Below are 19,542 nucleotides of genomic sequence, written 5' to 3' on the forward strand. Positions count from 1 at the left end.
TTAGGAGGCAAGGCTAGAAAAGTAAGCTTGGAATTATTCTCAAATTGTATACACATACTGGGGGGTCCGAATTTTAAGTGTCTGGCTGGAGACCCTTCATGAATTTTCCTTCCTTCCCACTAAACTACTAGGATAGCCCAAATGTTCTGCAAATCATTTAACTTCTAGATAGATAGATAGATAGATAGATAGGTAGATAGATAGATATCCAGTTTGTTTCCAGCTTTTCATGAATAATCCTGGGAAGTGCATTTTAGTGTCCTTCTCTGCTTATCACCTTGGGAGGCTACTGGAATTTTTTTTTTTTTTTTTTTTTTTTTACATTTACTCATTTTTGAGAGACGGAGACAAAGCATGAGTTGGGGAGGGGCAGAGAGAGAGGCAGACACAGAATCCGATGCGGCCTCCAGGCTCTGAGCTGTCAGTGCAGAACTGACTCGAGGCTCGAACTCATGATATGAGATCATGACTGGAGCTGAAGTCGAATGCTCAGCTGACTGAGCCACCCAGGTGCCCCATGGCTACTGGAATATTATGTCAGATACATTAGGAACGGCGGTGGGAGGGAAAGCAGCTGAACTGCAAAGGTGGGGTTTAGAAGGGAACTCGAAAAGGCAAAAGTAAGGAGGGGAAAACAAACCAAGGACAAAGAGGACAAGAGCAAGGAGAAAAATCTGGGAATTTTTAAAAATGGTTTTAGCTATTTTTACATTACAAAGAAGCAGGTAGAACCGATGACCCCTCCCCCTTCGTGGAAGCCTCACTTCTTGGCAACCTTCATCATGTTCTGACCACTCCAGTGTCTCCCAGTTCCTATTTCTCTCATGATTACATTTATCTTTTTTAATGTTTTATTTTTGAGAAAAAGAGTGCGAGCCGGGGAGGGGCAGAGATGGGGGAGGGACAGAGGATCTAAAGTGGGCTCCGTGCTGACAGCAGTGAGCGTGATGTGGGGCTCGAACTCCCAAACCGTGAGATCGTGACCTGAACCAAAGTCGGACGCTCAACCAATGGAGCCACCCAGGTGCCCCTATTTCTCTCATCATTAAATATGAGCATTCCACAAGGTTCTTGTTCTCTCTCTGGGCTCTCATCTGTGAGCATGGCTTCTTCAGCCTTCATACCCCTTCAGGTAATGGTCGAATCCTTAGCCCTGGTTCTAGTTTTTCTCCTGAGCACTGTAATTAATTCTCCACCTGTGGTAGGTATCTCCACCTCCGAGGTCCCACAGGCCTTCCAAACTCAACAGGACTTCAGAAGCTGGCTAAATACAATTAACAATGATGGTTGCTCTTATGCAGAATGGGGGAAATGTTAGTTTGGGGGGCTATGGAGACAAGAGTGAATGAACAGCAGTCTCAGTTCTCATGGGGCACCCATTCCGGACAGACAGTAACGAAAGTGCAAAGTGAGGTAGGCCCCAGCGCTCTAGGCCAGGTGCTGATGAGAAAGAGAGAGATCACATTTGATACAAGAATCAGAATGGACCGCAATGGGGTAGTAAGTGCTATCTTCAGGGCACCTTAAAGATAGGACTTGGATGGGCAGAGAAGGGAAGTGGGGAAGAAGCAGGAGAGGGAGGAGGACGTTCCAATGAGAACAAAGTTCTGGAAGGAAGGTAGCACTGACCTGTTCAGGAGATTGAGACCTAGGATCTCAAACATCCATCCTGCTATCCTATCCCGTTTCTCTTTATTCCTTTACACAGGAAGCTAAATCGGGCACTGGCATATGTTGGGGAGCCTATTCTTAAGTTCAACAGGCCACGGGGAACCCTCAAAGGTTTTGAGCAAGTGAGTAGCATGGTAAGCCTCTGGCAGCAGGAGAAAGGAGTCTCTTGGGGCTGGGGAACAAGTACTAAGATCTGAGAGATCTCCAGTGGGCACCTGGACATGGGGATCTGGAGTTCAGGAGAGAAGCCGGGGTGCTATATCCCATATCTGGGAGTCATCTTTCCAGAGGGCCCAGCTGAAGCCGTGAAAGCAGACCAGCACCAAACAGGGATGGAGAGACAGGAGGCCCAAAGGCAGAAGCTTCCCGAGTAGCCATCCCTAGGTGGCCCAGAAAGGAACCGAAGCTGGTAAGGGGAGCCAGAGGTGGTCGTAAAGGTGGGTGGCCGGGAGGAAGGCAGGGAAACAGAAGCCAAGAGAGGGAAGCTAAAGAAGCAGCTGTTAGCCAAGAGCTCGGAGCCATGGGCTCGCGCATGCCCAAGGAGAACCAGGACTAGGAGAGCCGGACGGATGTCGAGACAAGGCACCAGCTCGGCCACCACCTGATATTTCTCCCAGCCAGTTCTCCCTCTCGACACCACCCCTGCTCTCAGACAGCAAGTCCTCGTTCTCATCTTGCCCTACAGTCATGCACCTCCCAAGCCCCGCTGATTCCACACTTACCCTCTCATCAGCTGCGCACACTCTGTCCCAGTCGCCCTTGCCTTTTCCCTTCACTATCCCTCTTCTGGGCAATTTCACGGTGGCACCGAAGCGACCGTCTCCTGGCCTCCCCAGTATTCCTTCTCCACTCCATCCTCTCCACTTCCTCCAGATGACTCTTCCTAAAGCCGAGCTCATGGTGTCCTCTGCTCCAAGACCCTTCGTGGCTCCCCGTTACCTGCTGACGAAAGGTCAAAGCTGACGGCAGTCAAAGCTCCTATTTGCAATTTACCACTAGGGCACCCTGCACAATGCTCAGATGGCTGCAAACTCAGCTGTTTTCCCTACTTGTCCTCATGATTCTTAAGCCACTCACCGCATTCTGCAATCGACCGAAGACAACTCTTCATTTCCCTGCGAGCAGTACTAGCACTCCCTGCTCCCGGAGGTTGTGTCTCTCTCTTGTACAACTCTGGGCTTGCGACATTCTTCTCTGTTTGTTCATTAAGGTCCCTCTTGTGGGTAGTACTGGCGTCTCTCCCGGAAGGGGCAGCTGACCAACTGGAGGCCACGGGAACTCAGACGGAAAGGAGACGTAGGCCCAGCAGGAAAGGGAACCCCCTTCCCTTCATGGCTTTTCTTGGGCTGGAGTGTGAGGAGCGTGGAGGTGCTGGAGAGGACTCCTGAGTAGTGAAGACGGCCTCTGCCACAGGAGAAACCGAGGGGGCCAGCACTAGAAGGCACGCAGGCTGAGCATGACAAGTTTATCTCCTTCCCTTCTCTCGGCACACGTTTACTAAAACACCTGCCACGTGCCAAGAGCTGCATGCCAGCTGTGGTGGGCTGGGAAGAAACAGCCCTGATTCATAGCATTTGCCTATTTCTGTGGCTAAACATTCCTACCATTGCCGATTTCAAGCTAGTAACGTGACAGTACCGAAGGCGAAGCTGGGAAGAAACGCACTGTACGTCACTGGTGGGGACACAGCTGTGAGTAAGAGGCTCAAGTAAGCCGCGGTCGCGGAGTCTGGTCTAACGGCATCTCGTTTCTGTTTTACTTCCACGTCTTCCCTTCTATTCTATGAGTTCAGGCCGGAGAGGGCGGAAGCCACATCTCACGCTTGGCTATTTTCCCCACAGCACCAGGCACGGTGCCCTGCTCGAGGGACACACTGCAGACTGGGCAGCAGATGGATGTCGTGGGGGCAGGGAGAGGATTGTCTGCAGAATGGATGCGCATGAGCTGCAAACGCATACCGGCCGTACCTGCCCCCTATCCCAGCGGAGTGCAATCTCCCACCAGCCACACGGTTGAACTTCGAGTTGGCCTTCGGTAAGATTACACAGCTGCAAGTTTATCTCACGCCTTCTGAGCCCTGTGGCCCTTCTTCCCAGCTCCTGCACCCTTGGCCATGGCTGGTTCTCAGGCCTGCCCTCAGTTGGGACCCTCCTCCCTCGCCAAGGCCTTCGGTGGTGGGGCTGCGAGTAGGTTCCCTGACCTTGAAACCGTGTGAACAGTCAAGACGCGTCCCTGGCTTTTCAAAGGGGTCTGAGACCTCTCTCCACCCTCTCCTACCTCCAGAAAGGGTTTAGTTCTCCGGCTTAACCTATGATGTGTAGGAACTACGTGTGGATTCTGGTCACTTTTGGGTCTTCCAGAAAGATGGGAGGTGGGGAGGTGCATGTATCAAGTACCCGGGCTGAGAGAGAAACAGGCACACGCCAGGTACCAAGGCGGTGCATACCATGTTCTTGCAGCCTGTCACCCTCACACTCCCACACCAGGAAAGAAAACTGCCACCCTCTCCAGCATGGAGAGCAAAGCCAGAGGCAGCTCTTCGCCCTGGCCCCGACATCATAATGTGACCGTCCCTGGGCCAGCCAACGTGGTAATCTGTTTCCATTTCTCTTCTATTGCGATGTTTGTTTATTTTTGAGAAAGAGACCCAAGATCCAAAGCAGGCTTCAGGGTCTGAGCTGTCAGCACAGAGCCTGACGTGGGGCTCCAACCCACGAGCAGCGAGATGATGACCTGAGCTGAAGTTGGACGTTTAACCGACTGAGCCACCCAGCGCCCCCGATCTGCCTCCATTTCTAAGCGAGCGGAAATGGCACTTTCTCTCACAGCCACGGGTCCGGTTTTTAATGAGCGGGGCTGGACGAGGCACCAGCCCCATGGATTAGGCTCCTTCTCTCCGTCCATTCTCCTCTTTTTTCAATATTCCCACCACAGAGCCCACAACACTTCAAATATCAAGACTTTTATTTTCTCTAGCTCCAGTGTCACCACCGTAGCAGCAAGCCCGAAATATCCCCACGCATGAACGTACATTTGTCCCTGCTCCGAGGAGCTGGCAACACGTGCCGGCAGAAACGCTGCTATTTCCTTCAGGCATTTAGGAAACGACACCTGCTCACTCTCACACATGGTGCATCTCACAGGTCAGAAGCAGCAGTACCTTCGCCCGCAACAGACACGACCATCCTTAAGTGAAGCTAAATAAAACCTTCCTAGCGTAACAATGGGTTGGAGATGCAGCGTTAGGGGGACGTTGGAGGACAGGGCTTGGAGTAAGGCATCATCGTTAAAAAAAAAAAAAAAAAACAGAAACAGAACACACAGAAGGATGTAGGCTAGTCAGTCGCTAGATTCGATCCAAAGGTAAGAAGACGTAGTCCTGGATTGAAGCTTTATAGCATCTGAAAAAAATCAACTTTTTAATTCTAAGATAACGCTCTGGTCTACAAATGACTGCATCACAAGTCACGGTCTGGGCTTTAGCGTTCACACCCGTGTGCACGCACAGTTATCGAGCACTGTACTCAAGTGGCATTGCCGGAGTACAATGTCCAAGCACATGCTGTGATCACGCAAAGGTGGTCGTCACTGGGGTGCAGCGAGAACATTTTCCTATTTACTTCTCAATGTCAAAGTCACAGTCTGCACGGGGCAACAATACAAACTCTGGAGCCCAGGGCAAGGAGGAAAGTCAGTTCCCGCAAAACGCAGCCCACTTACATTTGTTTAGTGCTTCACAACCTTCAAAACTCAGAAACATGGCTTATCCAGCCTCACAAAGACACAGTGGGGAAGGCACCACTTCCTAGCCAATCCACGTGTACGGTGAGAGGACAGCCATGGGCCGACTTTCCAGCTCAGCCCCCAGAGCGCTCAAACTCCCTTCCTGCCTCTCCTTGCATCCCAAGGAGATCTCCTAGTGAGGGGAACAGTTTCTTTTCTGAATAACATCGAAAACAAAATCCTGCAAGAGATTAAAGAATATTTTGCAGCCTATCTTACGTGGACAAGAAGTGGTTGGATAATTTAGAATTCTCTCTAGTTTTCTTCCTTTTGCAGAACTTAACAGTAATGCACAGCATGTTCACAGAGGATGTGAACACTTCCCACAGCACCGTGGTCTCCGTGGACTTTTTGCACCCACAGTGGGGCAGAGGCTTGCTGCAGCTGGTTTCCAACTGGTGTGTGGGGGGGGGGGGGGGGGGGAACTCCAAAGTGGACAGGTCAGCAGCGGAGCCCTCCCAGGCCGGGAACACGGTCCTGTTCATGGGGCACAAGTGGGAGCTCCCTGACAGGGCACTCCCCTGTCCCTGACCTCAAAATTACCCCTGGAGGCAGTGTGCAGCATCTCCAGAGGAAAACTGTCCCTGACTTCTCGGCAGGAATAAGAGCCTCCAAAGGGGCCTGGGTCTGAGCCTCAGCGAGCGAGATGCACTACATCGACCGTGCGGAAGGTGAGGGGCAACAGGGTGAAGGCTGAAAATACACGTGCCTCCTGCTCCTTTTTAAAGGGCTCTACAAGGCAATTACCTCTTCCCTTGGAGAGGGCTGGCAAAGGGCGTGGGTGCAGGAAACAAAGTTGCACTTTCTTAGTGATAATCTGGCTCAGATGCGCCATTTCAGAAAACAAGGCAGTGAGGCCTCGAGTTCTCAGCTGATGCAGACTAAGTGAGGCTGAAGATAGTTCTAGAGAGGCATCTTGACATGTGCATTAGAGTCTGGGCCTCACTTCAGCAGCTGGGCTCAGCCCGAGCGCCTGGCCTCTGTCACTGTGAGGTGAGAGGCTCTGTGACAGGTGAACTAAGGGTGGCGGAGGGATGAACAAATACCATAGACATACTTGCAATGTTTTTAAAAATCCCTAAAATGGCACCAGGAAGCAGATTTAGCCAACACACACACAGACAAGAGTATCTGAAGTGCCAGTTAAAGGCTGAAGCAGAAAGAAGTCCCAGGAATATGGGGTAGGATTTATCCCAGCTGCCCGCCCAACAAGTAAAACGTTGGCATTTTAAGAGCTACCGAGTGCTGGACCAGAGAGGCGTTCCTGTCACTCACCACAAGGAAGGGAATGGTCTCAGTAGGTGTAAGACTAGTCATCCTAACCCTACTGGGGACCACAGACCTCCAGTGTGACCGTGCCACATTATATATGTGCCACCATTATATACGCATGCGTGCGTGCATACAGCAAGACAAAGTGCCCCAGGGCCAGATCTTTTTAGCACAAAGGTGACTGACTGAACAAAAGGAGAAAAAAAAAAAGTAGCTGGAAGTAATAGCTCATGATTTCATTTTCCACGTACCTTTTTCCCCCATGAAAAGAGAAATTCAAAATATAAACTTTATTATTTTACATTCAAGTGAAACTTCCATCTGGGGGGCTCCGCACAATTTTAGGCCGCATTCAGCAATTTACCACTTTGGTGCCTTTTTAACTTAACCCGATGGAAGCCTTCAGCCCTCTATTTTTTTTTAAAAACAGCTTCATAGTCCCAGCTGTAACACCTATCTGTACACACACACAGGCACACACACAAATCCAAAAACGTCTACGTAGAAAAATAAAGGATAAACATTATCCATCTATTTTATACTGTGTGCTGGAACTTTTATATACAGAACTCTCTCTTTTTTTTCTTTAATGTTTTCAGTCACTGCACATTTTCTCCCCTCTGGTGCAAACTGCGAGCCTAGGGCAGGAGACTGCTACAGTGAGGCAGAAAAGCTACATTCTTGCCAGAGGAAGGGAGACAAAAAGCCATTTCTCGCTTCCCTTCCAGTCTTTCCCCACCTACCACCTGGGATGTCCCTGCGGACGGCCTTCCGGTAAGCGGCTGTCCCCTCCCTCTAAGGCATCAGGGGAGCGGAGGGCCCATCCTGCAAACACCCCGCCAAAATCACCTCAGTGCGAGGACAAGGGAACGGAGGCAGGCAGGGAAAGCCTTTTAAAAATAAAAGATTCTGGAACCACTGCCCACAGCCCATTCCTTTAGTATGGAGTTCGATTCTCCAGCTTGTGCTTGGTGAGGAAGTACTTGAAAAACTCATAGACGGACCAGGAAATGGCAGTGGAGGGCATCTGGTAGATGACTCGGGCCTGCATGCCCTTGAAGTAGCCAGGCAGGCCATTGAGCTGGTACACCATCCGGAAGGCGTTGGCCATGCCCGACAGCCGGCCGCTGATGTTGGCCAGGTTGAGGGCCATGTTCTCCTGCGTGTTGAGGAGGGTCTTGCAGACGTCCAGGGGGGTGGTGGCGGCTGCGGCGAGGGCCCCGGCCAGCCCGCCTGAGATGATGTGGGACTGCGGGTTGTAGCCCCGGTGAGGGTTGACTTGCTCCTGCAGGAACTCGTAGGTGATGAAGTGGATGGACTGGAAGGGAATGTTCATGGTCAGCTGAGTGGTGTAGCTCCGGTAGAAGGCCCCCAAGCCCTCGGTCCTCCACACCGTCCAGACGCAGCTGAGGGCCGACCGGTGTGGCGAGTTGTACATCTGCATGCGCTGCTTCACGACTGTGGTCGGGGCCGCGGGCAGGCAATGGGTTGGGATCGGCCCCACCCCAGGTCGCAGTGAAATGGGAAGCCAGGCCATAAAGAGAAACAAGCAAGTTTAGACACACTGGTAACAGGTCACGGAGAGCTAGCACACACGCAGCCCCCAGCCTGAGGACCCAGAGCCAGCTCCGGGCACTCCCCGTTTCCAAAGGTGGCCCCAGGCCCCAGCGCCTGGTTTCTCCCGCCTGAATCCTGTTCAGGGTGGTCCCCAAACGAGGCAGCCACTTCAGACTAGATTCACTGATCTGATCCCCCCAGAGCCCGCGGGCCTCCAGCATCACACCCACCACAAAACCGAATCCTGCCCCCCGGTCTCTCCGCCCTCCTCCCTCCTGGCTGCTCCCGCGTCCTGTCCTTTATTCTCTGTATGTGGTCCGGACTCAGCGTTTCTAGCTTCTGTGTGTCACAGCGCTCTTGGAAGACACACTGGAATTATGTCAGCCCAAATTCAATGACAAAGTCCAATGAAGACCCGGGCAGCTGCTGGTTCAAAGGATGAAGCCAATGAGGGCCAGCTGTGGTCCCTCAGGCCTAAGGGTCTGAATAGCCCCCCACGCACCACCAAATGAACACATACAGTGTGCTGGCTTTACTTTGAAAGAAATGAAGTCCTTAAACCATTATGTCAAAGAGGAGAGAGGGTGCTGAACCTCACTTGTTCCTCCTTTAAAAGTAGAAACAAAATTCTTGCCGGGATGACATGGTCTAGTTAACCGGTCACTCACCAGGTCCCTGTCCACACTGCTTTAAACACATAAAAACAGAAGCCCACCTCCCAGTCTGACCCATCAAGTCCCTGAAGGTCAGAACAAGGAGTCCCTGTCTTCCCCGGGCATGGGAGGCAGCAGAGAGCAAATAAGAAATTTCAACCTTAAGAGACAAAAACAGACAAACTCGGAACACAAGACGTGAAAGGCTGACATTTTACCTCTGATTTTTCCCTTCTGGCAAGGGACCATTTTCAGATGGGGGGAAAGGTGGAGAGACTCATACATGTCACACAGAGAACAGCCCAGCTGAGAAGTGGCCCAATACCAGGTCCCAAATCTCCTCGCTGTGCGGACCGTCGGCTAAGGGCTCAAGTCCCCACAGCTGACAACTGTTTCATAGTTTTATAGTGCTCCCAAAATTCAAAATAAAAAAAAAAGATAATGTGGGAGGAGTTGGCTAAGACAAGATGGCCAAAGGTTAATTCACAAGTAGAGTGATGTGCACGTGGTCGTTCCTAACACTCTTCTCTCTACACTTGTGTTACGTTTCAAAGTGTCCATAATAATTCCAAATCTCTTTTAAAAAAGTAAATTGAACCAAAGCCCGCATGATGGCCTTTGATGGGTTCCCCTTAAATTTGCCTAGGGTTAATAAAGGTTAACAAGGGCCAAAGGGTGTGTGTGTGTGTGTGTGTGTGTGTGCGCGCGCGCGTGTGTGCGCCCGCATGCACCTGTGCGCACGTGCACACATACACGTATACACAGGTTTTAGAGGAGTGCAAAAGGATCGCCCAGAGAGCTTGTGAAGACAGATTCTCTGGGGCGCCTGGGTGGCTCAGTCGGTTGAGGGCCTGACTTCAGCTCAGGTCATGATCTCACGGTTTGTGGGTTTGGGCCCCATGTCGGGCTCCGTGCTGACAGCTCAGAGCAGCAGCCTGGAGCCTGCTTCAGATTCTGTGTCTCCCCCTCTCTCTCCTCCTCCCCACCTCATGCTCTGTCGCTCTCTCTCAAACAAAATTTTTTAACTTAAGAAATTAAAAAAACAGACTCTGTCTATACCCCCAGAGATTTGGATTTAGCAGGTCTGAGATGGGACTAGAATTGGCATTCCTAACATGGTCCACGGATCACAGTCCCAGTAGCTCTGTTTAAGAGGAATACCATAAGCTCAAATGCTTGCCTCTTTTCAAGGCCTTTGCTAACATGGTAAAGAATTCTCCTACTTATTCTGACTGGAGGCTGGAAGTCCCCTTGCCCGACCTTCTGTCCCCGCCACCACCTTTTTTTCCTGCCCCTTTGCACATCCCCTTCTGCCATTCCCTGGGACCATGAAGCATTACCTTCTGCTGGATTCATTACCGCATCGTGGAGCAGGGTGGCCATACTCCCAGCTATCCCTGCAAAACAAACTCCAGAAAATTACCCTCAGGGACCGGGTGTTCTGAGGAAGTTCCTGGAACCTAAAATCAGATGGAACCCTGCACCGCTTTCTAAGAAGCAAAATCTACAACCAGCTCCACCCAGGTGAGCACAGACTCTTAAAGACATAAAGTGACGATCGAACTGTTGGGGGAAATGGGGAGAAGGTAACACAGGCACAGGTACCCACATTTTCATCTTGCAGATCTGTAGTCAATGCTCGGAAAGGCTAGACCCGCCGATGTTGGATGGTACCCGGAAACCACACTTCGTGGCTTTCTCCAGCAGAAAACTGTCCAGCTTTTAATTCTCCCCTGTCCCTCACCTTTGTCTACAGACTAACTCCCTCTGCCCTTGAGCCGGAGCAATCAAAGGGAATGGTATTATGTACACAGCTAAGAGGGGAGAAGAAGTCAGAAAAGACATTTTTAAAAAAAAATCCTTAATCAAATCCGGGTGTTTTCAAGAAAACAGGCAGGGGAAGCAGGCATCAGGAAGATCTGCATGCGGCAGATTTCCAGGGTTAGTTGGCAAAGCTAGGACTTGTCTCAGGGACGACAGACCCCATCCGAGGCTCCCACCTGGCCTGGCTTCAAGAACCAGGCACTTCCCAAGTCTGATTGGGGCCTGGAACTTTGCTTTTGGCTCTGGGTTTCCTCCCCAGGCAGGTGCCACTGCCCAGCCAATTAAGACGAGCACCCAAAGGTGGGAGGAATGAGAAATAGCGGGATAACGCTTCAGAAATGCATACACAGCCCCCTTCCCCCTCCACCCACACTTACAATCACCACCAGAAAGGTCAAAATGCAACCACGGCATACGTCGCAGTGAAGCCGTAACAGCGCTGGGCAGAACTGTGTTGCATCAAACCACCGCCACGGGGCTCAGTGACCAAGGGACTAAACATTACACAAGGCAGTTGCAGCAGAAGTCGAACCCCAAGGCCACAGACTCAGGGACGGCATCAGAGTGTGGCCCGCAGCGCCTGTCTTAATAAATGCAACCAGGGGCCCGTTTTTAAAAAGCGAAACGAATGTCTGCAAACCAGCCGGGGTGGGGGTGGGGGGGGTTGTTATTACCAGGGTTTGCTGATGGGGCACTCTCAGTAGAACAAAACGAGAAGGGGAAAGGTTGGCCGCTGGTCACTCTACCTGTCCACTGTCGAAACACGAATTTTGTTAAAGTACACCTTAGGCTGCTCTCCGCAGTCCCCTTCCCCACCCAAACGAAACCCGACAAAAGCCAAACCCACAGGAGAGGTGAAAAGAGCCGCTGAGCTGGGCCCAGGAAAACACGGCTGTGTAGGAGCCCCATGCCAACTCGAGCCCCCCGCCCGCCTCTTGCCCTCAAAACAACAAAAGAAAACTCCTCCTCCACAGAGATGCCACTGAGACCAACGGAAGAGAATGGGGGTGAAATTCCCAAATCCCCAGAAGCTTAAGGTGGGAAAGGTCGCCTGTGCTGCCGCAAATCCTTTGTCAGCCATAAAACTTCTTGACCTTTTAAAGCTTAGTTAGATCTTGACGTTGTAGAGACCTGTTGAACCAGTTTTTTAAATAGTCTCAAAGAAGCTGTCCAGATAACTTTTTTTTTTTTTTTTTTTTTTTGGAATCCAGTATTGAAAAGTTTTGTTTCTAGTCAGGGTTTTTTTTTCCTAGATCTGATCATTAAGTGCTTTTGCGTGTTTAAAAAAAAAAAAAAAACCAAAACAAAACAAACAAAAAAAAACAAAACAAAATGGAAAAACCCACACAACAATGAAAACTGAAACACCTCTGTCACCGACTGCCCCCAGGCTTTAGAAAGCGAAGGAGGGGAACACAAAAAGCGTGTGCGTGTGTGTGTGTGTGTGTGTGTGTGTGCATGTGTCTGGGTGTGTGCGCACACACGACTCTAGAGTTCTTTATTCATAAGCAAGCATGGCGGAGATGAGGCGTCAGGCTGCTGGGTCACAGGGAGGAGAGCCCTGGGGAAGGGTCTGTTGAAGGAGAGAGCTCTCTAACTTCCAGACAAACGCTTTCAAAATACCGTTGGCTAGGTGGCTGTTTCCTTGGTGGTGGAAAACGGCATTTAAAGTCCTTTTCATGTTTTCGTAGCAGGCAAAATACATGGCGTGGGCCGGCCCCGCACCCATCACCATCACGTTGAGGCCTCGCAGGGGCCTCCAGAAGCCTTCAGTCCGAATGATTTTCTTGAGGGCTCCGTAGACGCTGGTGTACTGTGCTTTGGGATCTGGATTCAAACTCTGCATTCGTGTCTAGGGGAGGGTGAGAAAACAAAACGGTGGAAGTTAACAAGGACGGTGAAGGGGAAAAAGAAGACCCGGGGCAGGGAGAGGGAGAGGAAACGGCCCATTTTCAGAGTTCCACAGGATTTCTCGGCGAAGAACACATTTATTCCCTCCTTCTGCCTTCACATACACACGTGGATTTCGTTATGCCCAGCAAAGGGGGTAAATGGTTGGGGGGGCAGGATTGGGAAGAGGCAGATGGCAAGCTGTGTGACCCCTGAGGAATCCCTTAACCTCTCTGGACCTCGGGACCCCCAATTAAAAAAAAAAACAAAAACAAAAAACAGGATTCTGGCTAATGTCAAATGAAATCATGTATATGAAACCCTTAACTCAGAGACCTAGTCAAATGGAAGTATTATTATCCTGTGGTTCCCACTCTGGTCCTAAAGCCCGTGTCCTCACTTATCTGGGACCTCCATGGTCTGAATGCTCCTGCTGTTCAGCCCCAAACAGGAATCTCCCAGGGGCCCTCTGGGCTTCATCCCACATCTCCTCTAAATGCACTTCACATTTTGTCTTCTGAAGTTAGCACGTAAATATAAATGGTCTTGTTCATAATTTCTTCCTGTGTCTAGCCTTGCCTCCGTGCTCGGCTTTCCCCCATCTTTGTTATCCCTTCAGATTTCCTGGGCACTTGCGTAGGTGTGACAATTAATCTACACGTCCATGTAGCAAGACCACAGTACCCACGCTGGCTCCAACTATAGCAAACAGTACTCTAGATGTCGCTATGGAGGCATTTCTTAGGTGTGATTAACACTGAAACCATTAAATCAGACTGAGCAAAACAGATTACCCTCTGTAATATGGTGGGCCTCATCTAATCAGTTGAAAGCCCGAAGAAGAAAAACAACCTGTTGTCCCCCAAGGAAGAAAGAATTCTGCCTCCAGAAAGTCTCTGGACTGGAGCTCTTCCCTGAATCTCCAGCTGGCCTGCCTTGCAGATTTCAATTCCCCAAGCCTCCATAATCACAATGAGCCAATTCTTTCCACATACACACACACTCTCCCCACCATCGCTCTTACAGCTTGGTCTCTCTGGAGAACCCAGTATCTCCCAGGTGAAAGACCCACCCTGCCTCAGTCCTGCAAAAGCAACAAACAGCACGCCTTCCTCCATTCCCCTCAACACACACACACAGCCTAGAGGAAAGGGTCTCCAGTCATTAGCATGGATATCCTTCTACCACACCAAGCAAAATCATACCCAAACCTAAGACGTAAAACTGAAGAATTTCTCTAACTGAGAATGGGGTGAAGGGCCCTGGGCCCATGTCTCAACTCCGAGGCAGAGACACCCCTACCTCCCCACCCAGCAACTCAAGGGCTCAGAGGAACAGCGTGAAAACCAATGATCTAAATTAACGCTCATATGTAGTATTTAAGAAACAAACGAAGGAACAAAGAAAAGAAAACCAGAGAAACAAAAAAGCAGGCTCTTAACTATAAAGAACAAGCTCGTGTGTTCGCCAGAGGGCAGGTGGGCGGAGGGATGGGCGAAGTAAGTGATGGGGATTAAGTGGTGCACTTATCGTGCTGGGCATTGAGTAATGTGTGGAAGGGGTGACTCATTATACGGTACACCTGAAACTAACATAACACTGTGTGTTAATTACACTTGGATTTTAAAACATAAATCAATAAAATTTTTATTTTAAAACTTAAAAATAGAAAAATTTTTCAAATTCATAGTAATTTTCAGGTTTCACCAGCTTAGTAAAAACCACAAAGAAAATGGGCACATCGTGGGCAACTTTTCATTTTGCCAAGAAAGGACATCAAACAGTAATGATGTGAGTGGCAATCACCACTGCCCTCTATTAGGATCATTCTCTACGAGAAAAGCCATTTTTAATGCTTAAAGAAAGCAGAAACAAAAACAAAGACTACCTCTGATCATAAAACCATTCTTTAAATTAAATTTAGCTTTATCAAAAATGCACCACTTTAGCCCAGTGAAAATACCCCCTGGCCCAGCCAGAGCCGCTGCTGGACACTGGGGCCCACACTCCAGGGGAGTGCCGGGTGGGAATGGACGGGGTCAGTGTCCCTGTGCCTTTCTGTTTGTTTCCTATTCTGACATGTTCCCAAAAGTATCTGAAGAGGCTTAATGATGGAGGATACATTATAAGCAAACAAGAGCAGGGGAAGAGACACACACTTGTCAACCAAGAGGGCACCTGACTCGCAGGGGTGAATACTCCACCTTGCTCGGAATATGCAAAGCGTTTACTCCGGAGGGGGCAGCACTGCTTCTCCAAGGACAACACAGGTTATCTTTTAAATTCTAAAAGACACTTGAAATCACTCACGTTCTAGAGCAAAGAAAGCTCTGCATTCTCCCTGGCTTTTTCTTATCATTGCCCCTGATAAAAAAGCTGGAGTACAATGCAGGAGGTGGTATAGAGAGAACAGGGATGGGATTCAGATTCTATCACTTCTGTGTGACCCTGGGCAAGATGGTTAACCTCTCCAAGCTTTAGTTTCCTCTTCTGACAGAATGGTTAAGAAAATTAGAGGTCTAGGACCATCATTACTGTAATAACAAAGGAGGCACCAAGAGGCTACGTAATACGATTCTAGTATATAACCTGCAGACGTCTAAGTTCCGTGGAGGGGGGTGCTGCAACACCTATTCTGGTGTCTAACTCACACTGGGGGCCCAACAAATATTTGTTGAACAAATGGATGAACAAACAAATGTGTGCAAGTAAGGGTACCAACTGGGGCAACGGGATATGTCACTTATTTCACTTCCCCCTAAAACATGAGTAGCTTTCCTGGAGTTACCTTTTCCTCCTATCATCCGTTCCCTATTCCCTGTTGTTTTTTTTTTTTTTCCTTTTTTAATTTTAGATGGGGGGGGGCAGCACAAGTTGGGGAGAGGGGCAGAGGGAGGACACAGAGAAAGAGAAACAGAGAATGAATCCCAAGCAAGCGCCACACTCAGCGTGGAGCCCAACACATGGCTCGATCCCATGAACCCTGAAATCCTGAACGGAGTCAAAATCAAGAGTCAGACACTCAACCAACTGAGCCACCCAGGTGCTCCCATCCTTTCCCTATTGATAACAAGCCCTCATTTTGCTGCATTTCTCAAGCCCAGGTGTGATCTGTTGAGCCACAGGCAGACCAGAAGCAGCCAGTCCCAGGGGCCTGTCAATAAAGGGTGGCTCCTGTCACTCCTATACCCAGAGGAGAGGTCCTTGGGGATCCAGAAGTCCATTCTCCCCCTTCCCCCACCACCACTCCTAATTTCTGGCCTTGGGCAGCAAGGCTAGCCTATGGTGAAGCTCCTTGGGTCCTAGTGGGTAGCCCCTTATAAGCGGGGGTGGCAGTGTGAGAAACACACAGAACCCAGAGGGAGGAGCTGAGAGGCTGGATTCTGGGCTTGACATAGGCTCCAATGGGGCCAAGTGGCCTTGGCTATGGCATCTCATCTTCTGGTCCTCAGGGTCCTCAACTGGAAAATGCAGGACAGGGTCAGAATAGTGACTGATTACCAGAATCACCAGGAAATGTTTTAAAATGTCTTTCCGGGCACCACTCCAATACACTGATTCAAAACTTTTTTTTTTTTTTAACTCCCCAGATGATTCTGATCATCACTCAGTTTGGAGAACCACTAAATAAAGGGCCCGTTCAACCCCAGCACTTTCTAGAAACATTCTGTGTCCAGCCTCGGCGGAAAGGCAGGCACTTGGGTTAAGTGAGGAGGGGGTGGCTGGGGAGGCAGTGTGTACAGAGGGGAGCAGAGGCAGGAAGCTTCAGGGCCAGCCAATGTGACGTTGTTGGTCTGAACTCCAGCTCTGGGACCTCAAGCGGGTTCCTTAATGTTGGGGCGTGGAATAATCCTCCGGGGAGCTGTTGGCAGACGGGGTGAGGTAACTGTGGGAAAGACCCAGCCCAGGTTGGCAGGCAACCGTGACCGTCCCTTCTCCCATCCACCCTTTCCATACACGATGATGTCGGGAAATTTCCTCCCTTACAAAGCCACTCACAGAGGCCAGCCCTCGTAGACTTACAAGGGAAATTCGAGGTTGATTTCTCCCCTCTCCCTTTTTAAGGGGGCGAGGCAGCTGAGGAAGCAGTACTGAACCAAAATGCACCACCCCCTGTGGAAAAGAAAAGGGCAACTGGGTATCTCTGCTCAAGCAGTAAGTAGACTTCTCTGTCCCCGGGGCCCAGGGGTCTATTCAAAAACGCCACGTTTAATGACACATACTTGGGACAGAGACAAGTGGCCCCTGAGCATGGAGGAGGACCCGGTCAAGGCCTCTCTGGGCCCACCGTGGCCAAGTTCCGGGCCAGAGCCACTTCAGTCCTACGGCACCTTCATTTCTTCAACCTGCCCACAGGGAGAGCCCACCCTCGACAGGCACCAGGATGCAGAGAGGAAAAACTGACGGGGAAGTCAATAACAAAGAACGCAAGGGGCGCCTGGGGGTGGCTCAGTCGGTTAAGCGTCTGACTTCGGCTCAGGTCATGATCTCACGGTTCGCAGGTTTGAGCCCCGCGTCGAGCTCTGTGCTGACAGCTCAGAGCCTGAAGCCTGCTTCGGATTCTGTGTTTCCCTCTCTCTCTCCCCTTCTCCCACTCGTGTGCACCCCACCCCTCTCGAAAATAAAGAAACTTAAAAAAAAAAAATAACTAGGAATGTGGGAAATGAGGGGAGAATGACCCATACTGACTGTCCGGGTGCCACGAGGGAGCTCAGGGAAGAGGGAGGAGTGGCCAGCGTGCACCAGTATGGTCTCCGGAGCCCCCTCACAAGGGAGGCTGACGGAAGCCAAGGTGGCCAGGCAGTGGCCAGAGTGGGGGCGACCACCAGTGTAGCCTCTCTTTCTTCTTCAGTGACTCTACTTGTAAAATGTACAACTGCGAGCCAGGCACTGTTTTAGCTTCCTGGGGACCAGAGGAGAAGTTGGGGGTGAGTGGAGACAACCCAAGCACCCCTCGATGGATGGATGGATAAACAAGTGGTCCACACAGACAACGGAATAGTACTCAGCCTTAAAAGGGAAGGACATTCCTGACACTGGCTCCATTAATGCTGAGGGAAATAAGCCTGTCTCTCTCTCTCTCTCTCTCTCTCTCTCTCTCTCTCACACACACACACACACACACACACACACACACACACACACACAATACCGTATGATTCCACATAACAGGAGGTACATGGACTTGTCAAAACCATAGAAACAGAAAGTAGAATGGTGGTTGCCAGGGGCGGTGGGGGGGGGAGGGGAAGGGGGTTGTTCAACGGGCACAGCGTTTCACTTTTGCAAGATGTACACACTTGTGCGAACGTACTTTAATGCCAGTGAACTGTATACGCTCAGAAATGGTCAGGATGGTACTTTCACTGTCTGTCACATGTGTTTCACCGCAATGTTTTCTTAAGTCAGGGTGTGAGGGTGGAGAGAAGGAAAATGAATGCTGTAGGATCCACAGAGAAAGGGCAGAGATTAAAAAAAACGCAACCAAAACAAAGCAAGAAGACGGAGACGGAGAATTTCACCAACTGCCTTTCCTGCCCCGGGTTTCAGTTCCTGCTCAGGCCTGGCTGCGAGGCTCTCCCTTTCTTTATAATAAATCCCCATCCTGCGCATTTTAATTCTCCACACCCTTGGAAGTTCAGAATGCATATAGCAGATTAAAGGCTCTGGGAAGTCCTTCAGGAAAGCGGCCAGTGGATTCTGTTCCACAAGGCACTTCTTAAACGTTTGTCTTGGGCAACAGAAACCTTATCTCGCAGAATAACCAGTTCCATCTTGGGGAACACACGTTGAGAAAACAGCTGTAGCTGGCGGGGGACCTGGAAGCAGGAAGCACAGAGATCTGATCCAGGGGTCGGCAGGACCCCCGGAGGCCCAGGCCCAGAGTGGCTGGCAGGAGTAGGCTGGAAGACGGGCCTGAGAGGGGAGCAGCAAGGAAAAAGAGCCTGATGAGCCTCTGGGCCTGTTACTCCAGCACCCCAGCCAGAAATCAGGAGACCTGGGTCTCTGGCCTGGTTCTGCCACTCACTGTGTGACCTGAGCAAGTCTCCCAGAGTTCTAGAAGGGCAATTCTAGATCAGACTCCATACCAATGACACAAAGTCTGTATTTGCATTAAACCAGCTCCATACGCTTCCGGAAAGGCCAGAATGGAGCGAGGGGTCAAGCCCCTTGCCCCAACTACCCCCCTAATAAGACAAATCAGGACGAGCCTGCCTTGTTGGCCTGTTCTCTTCTTGAGAGGAGGCAGGTGGAGAGAGAGCGGAAAATGTGTGCTCTGCCCCAGGTGAGCTCACAGGATCATATGACAGGAGCTGCAGGGGCCCTGGGCAGAGGGCACAAGGAGCCCAGCACCTGCTTTTTCAGACAGGAAACTGGCACCCAGCAAGAAAAGCAAAGGGGGCAAGCTGGGCCTGGCAGGGAGACCTCTGCCCTCCCTGGGTCTCCTGCAGAGGATGGCCCAACCTGAGGACCTGCAGCATCACTCAGCCACTGTCCTCCCACCTGCCCCAGATTCCGAGTCCTCCTTCCCACCTGCCCCGGATTCCGAGTCCTCCTTTCTCAGTATTTCTCAACAATAAGGAACAAGTGGGGGGCCCCTGGGGGGCTCAGGCGGTAGAGCATGTGACTCTTGATCTCAGGGTCCTGGGTTCAAGACCCACACTGGGCACAGAGCTTACTTTAACAAGAAGGAAGGAAGGAAGGAAGGAAGGAAGGAAGGAAGGAAGGAAGGAAGGAAGGAAGGAAGGAAGGAAGGAAGGAAAGAAAAAGGAAGGAAGGAAGGAAGGAAGGAAGGAAGGAAGGAAGGAAGGAAGGAAGAAAGAATATAAAAAATGCCCGCATCGAAAAACATGCACTTTCAGGATCAGTAGAAGATAATGCGAAATCTACC

At 50.5% G+C, this 19,542-nt stretch overlaps 1 protein-coding gene across 4 annotated transcripts in view; it reads right to left on the bottom strand.

Moving 5' to 3' along the window:
* Positions 1-7,001: 7,001 nt before the first annotated feature.
* Positions 7,002-19,542, bottom strand: part of SLC25A37 (solute carrier family 25 member 37) — a 39,829-nt gene continuing 27,288 nt past the window's right edge. For 2 of the 4 annotated variants that reach the window (XM_030312379.1, XM_030312380.1), the window contains 3 exons: positions 12,384-12,612; positions 10,277-10,333; positions 7,002-8,184 (listed from right to left, as the gene is read on the bottom strand). In XM_030312379.1, coding sequence (XP_030168239.1) covers positions 7,664-8,184; positions 10,277-10,333; positions 12,384-12,612 — 807 coding nt within the window. In that variant the 3' untranslated portion in view covers positions 7,002-7,663. Of the gene's footprint in view, positions 8,185-10,276; positions 10,334-10,545; positions 12,613-19,542 lie in introns of those variants that run through there. The other 2 variants (XM_030312382.1, XM_030312381.1) reach the window with 2 other exon arrangements.

The sequence above is a fragment of the Lynx canadensis genome, chromosome B1 (genome assembly GCF_007474595.2).
Source record: "Lynx canadensis isolate LIC74 chromosome B1, mLynCan4.pri.v2, whole genome shotgun sequence".
In the NCBI taxonomy this organism is placed as follows: Eukaryota; Metazoa; Chordata; class Mammalia; order Carnivora; family Felidae; genus Lynx; species Lynx canadensis.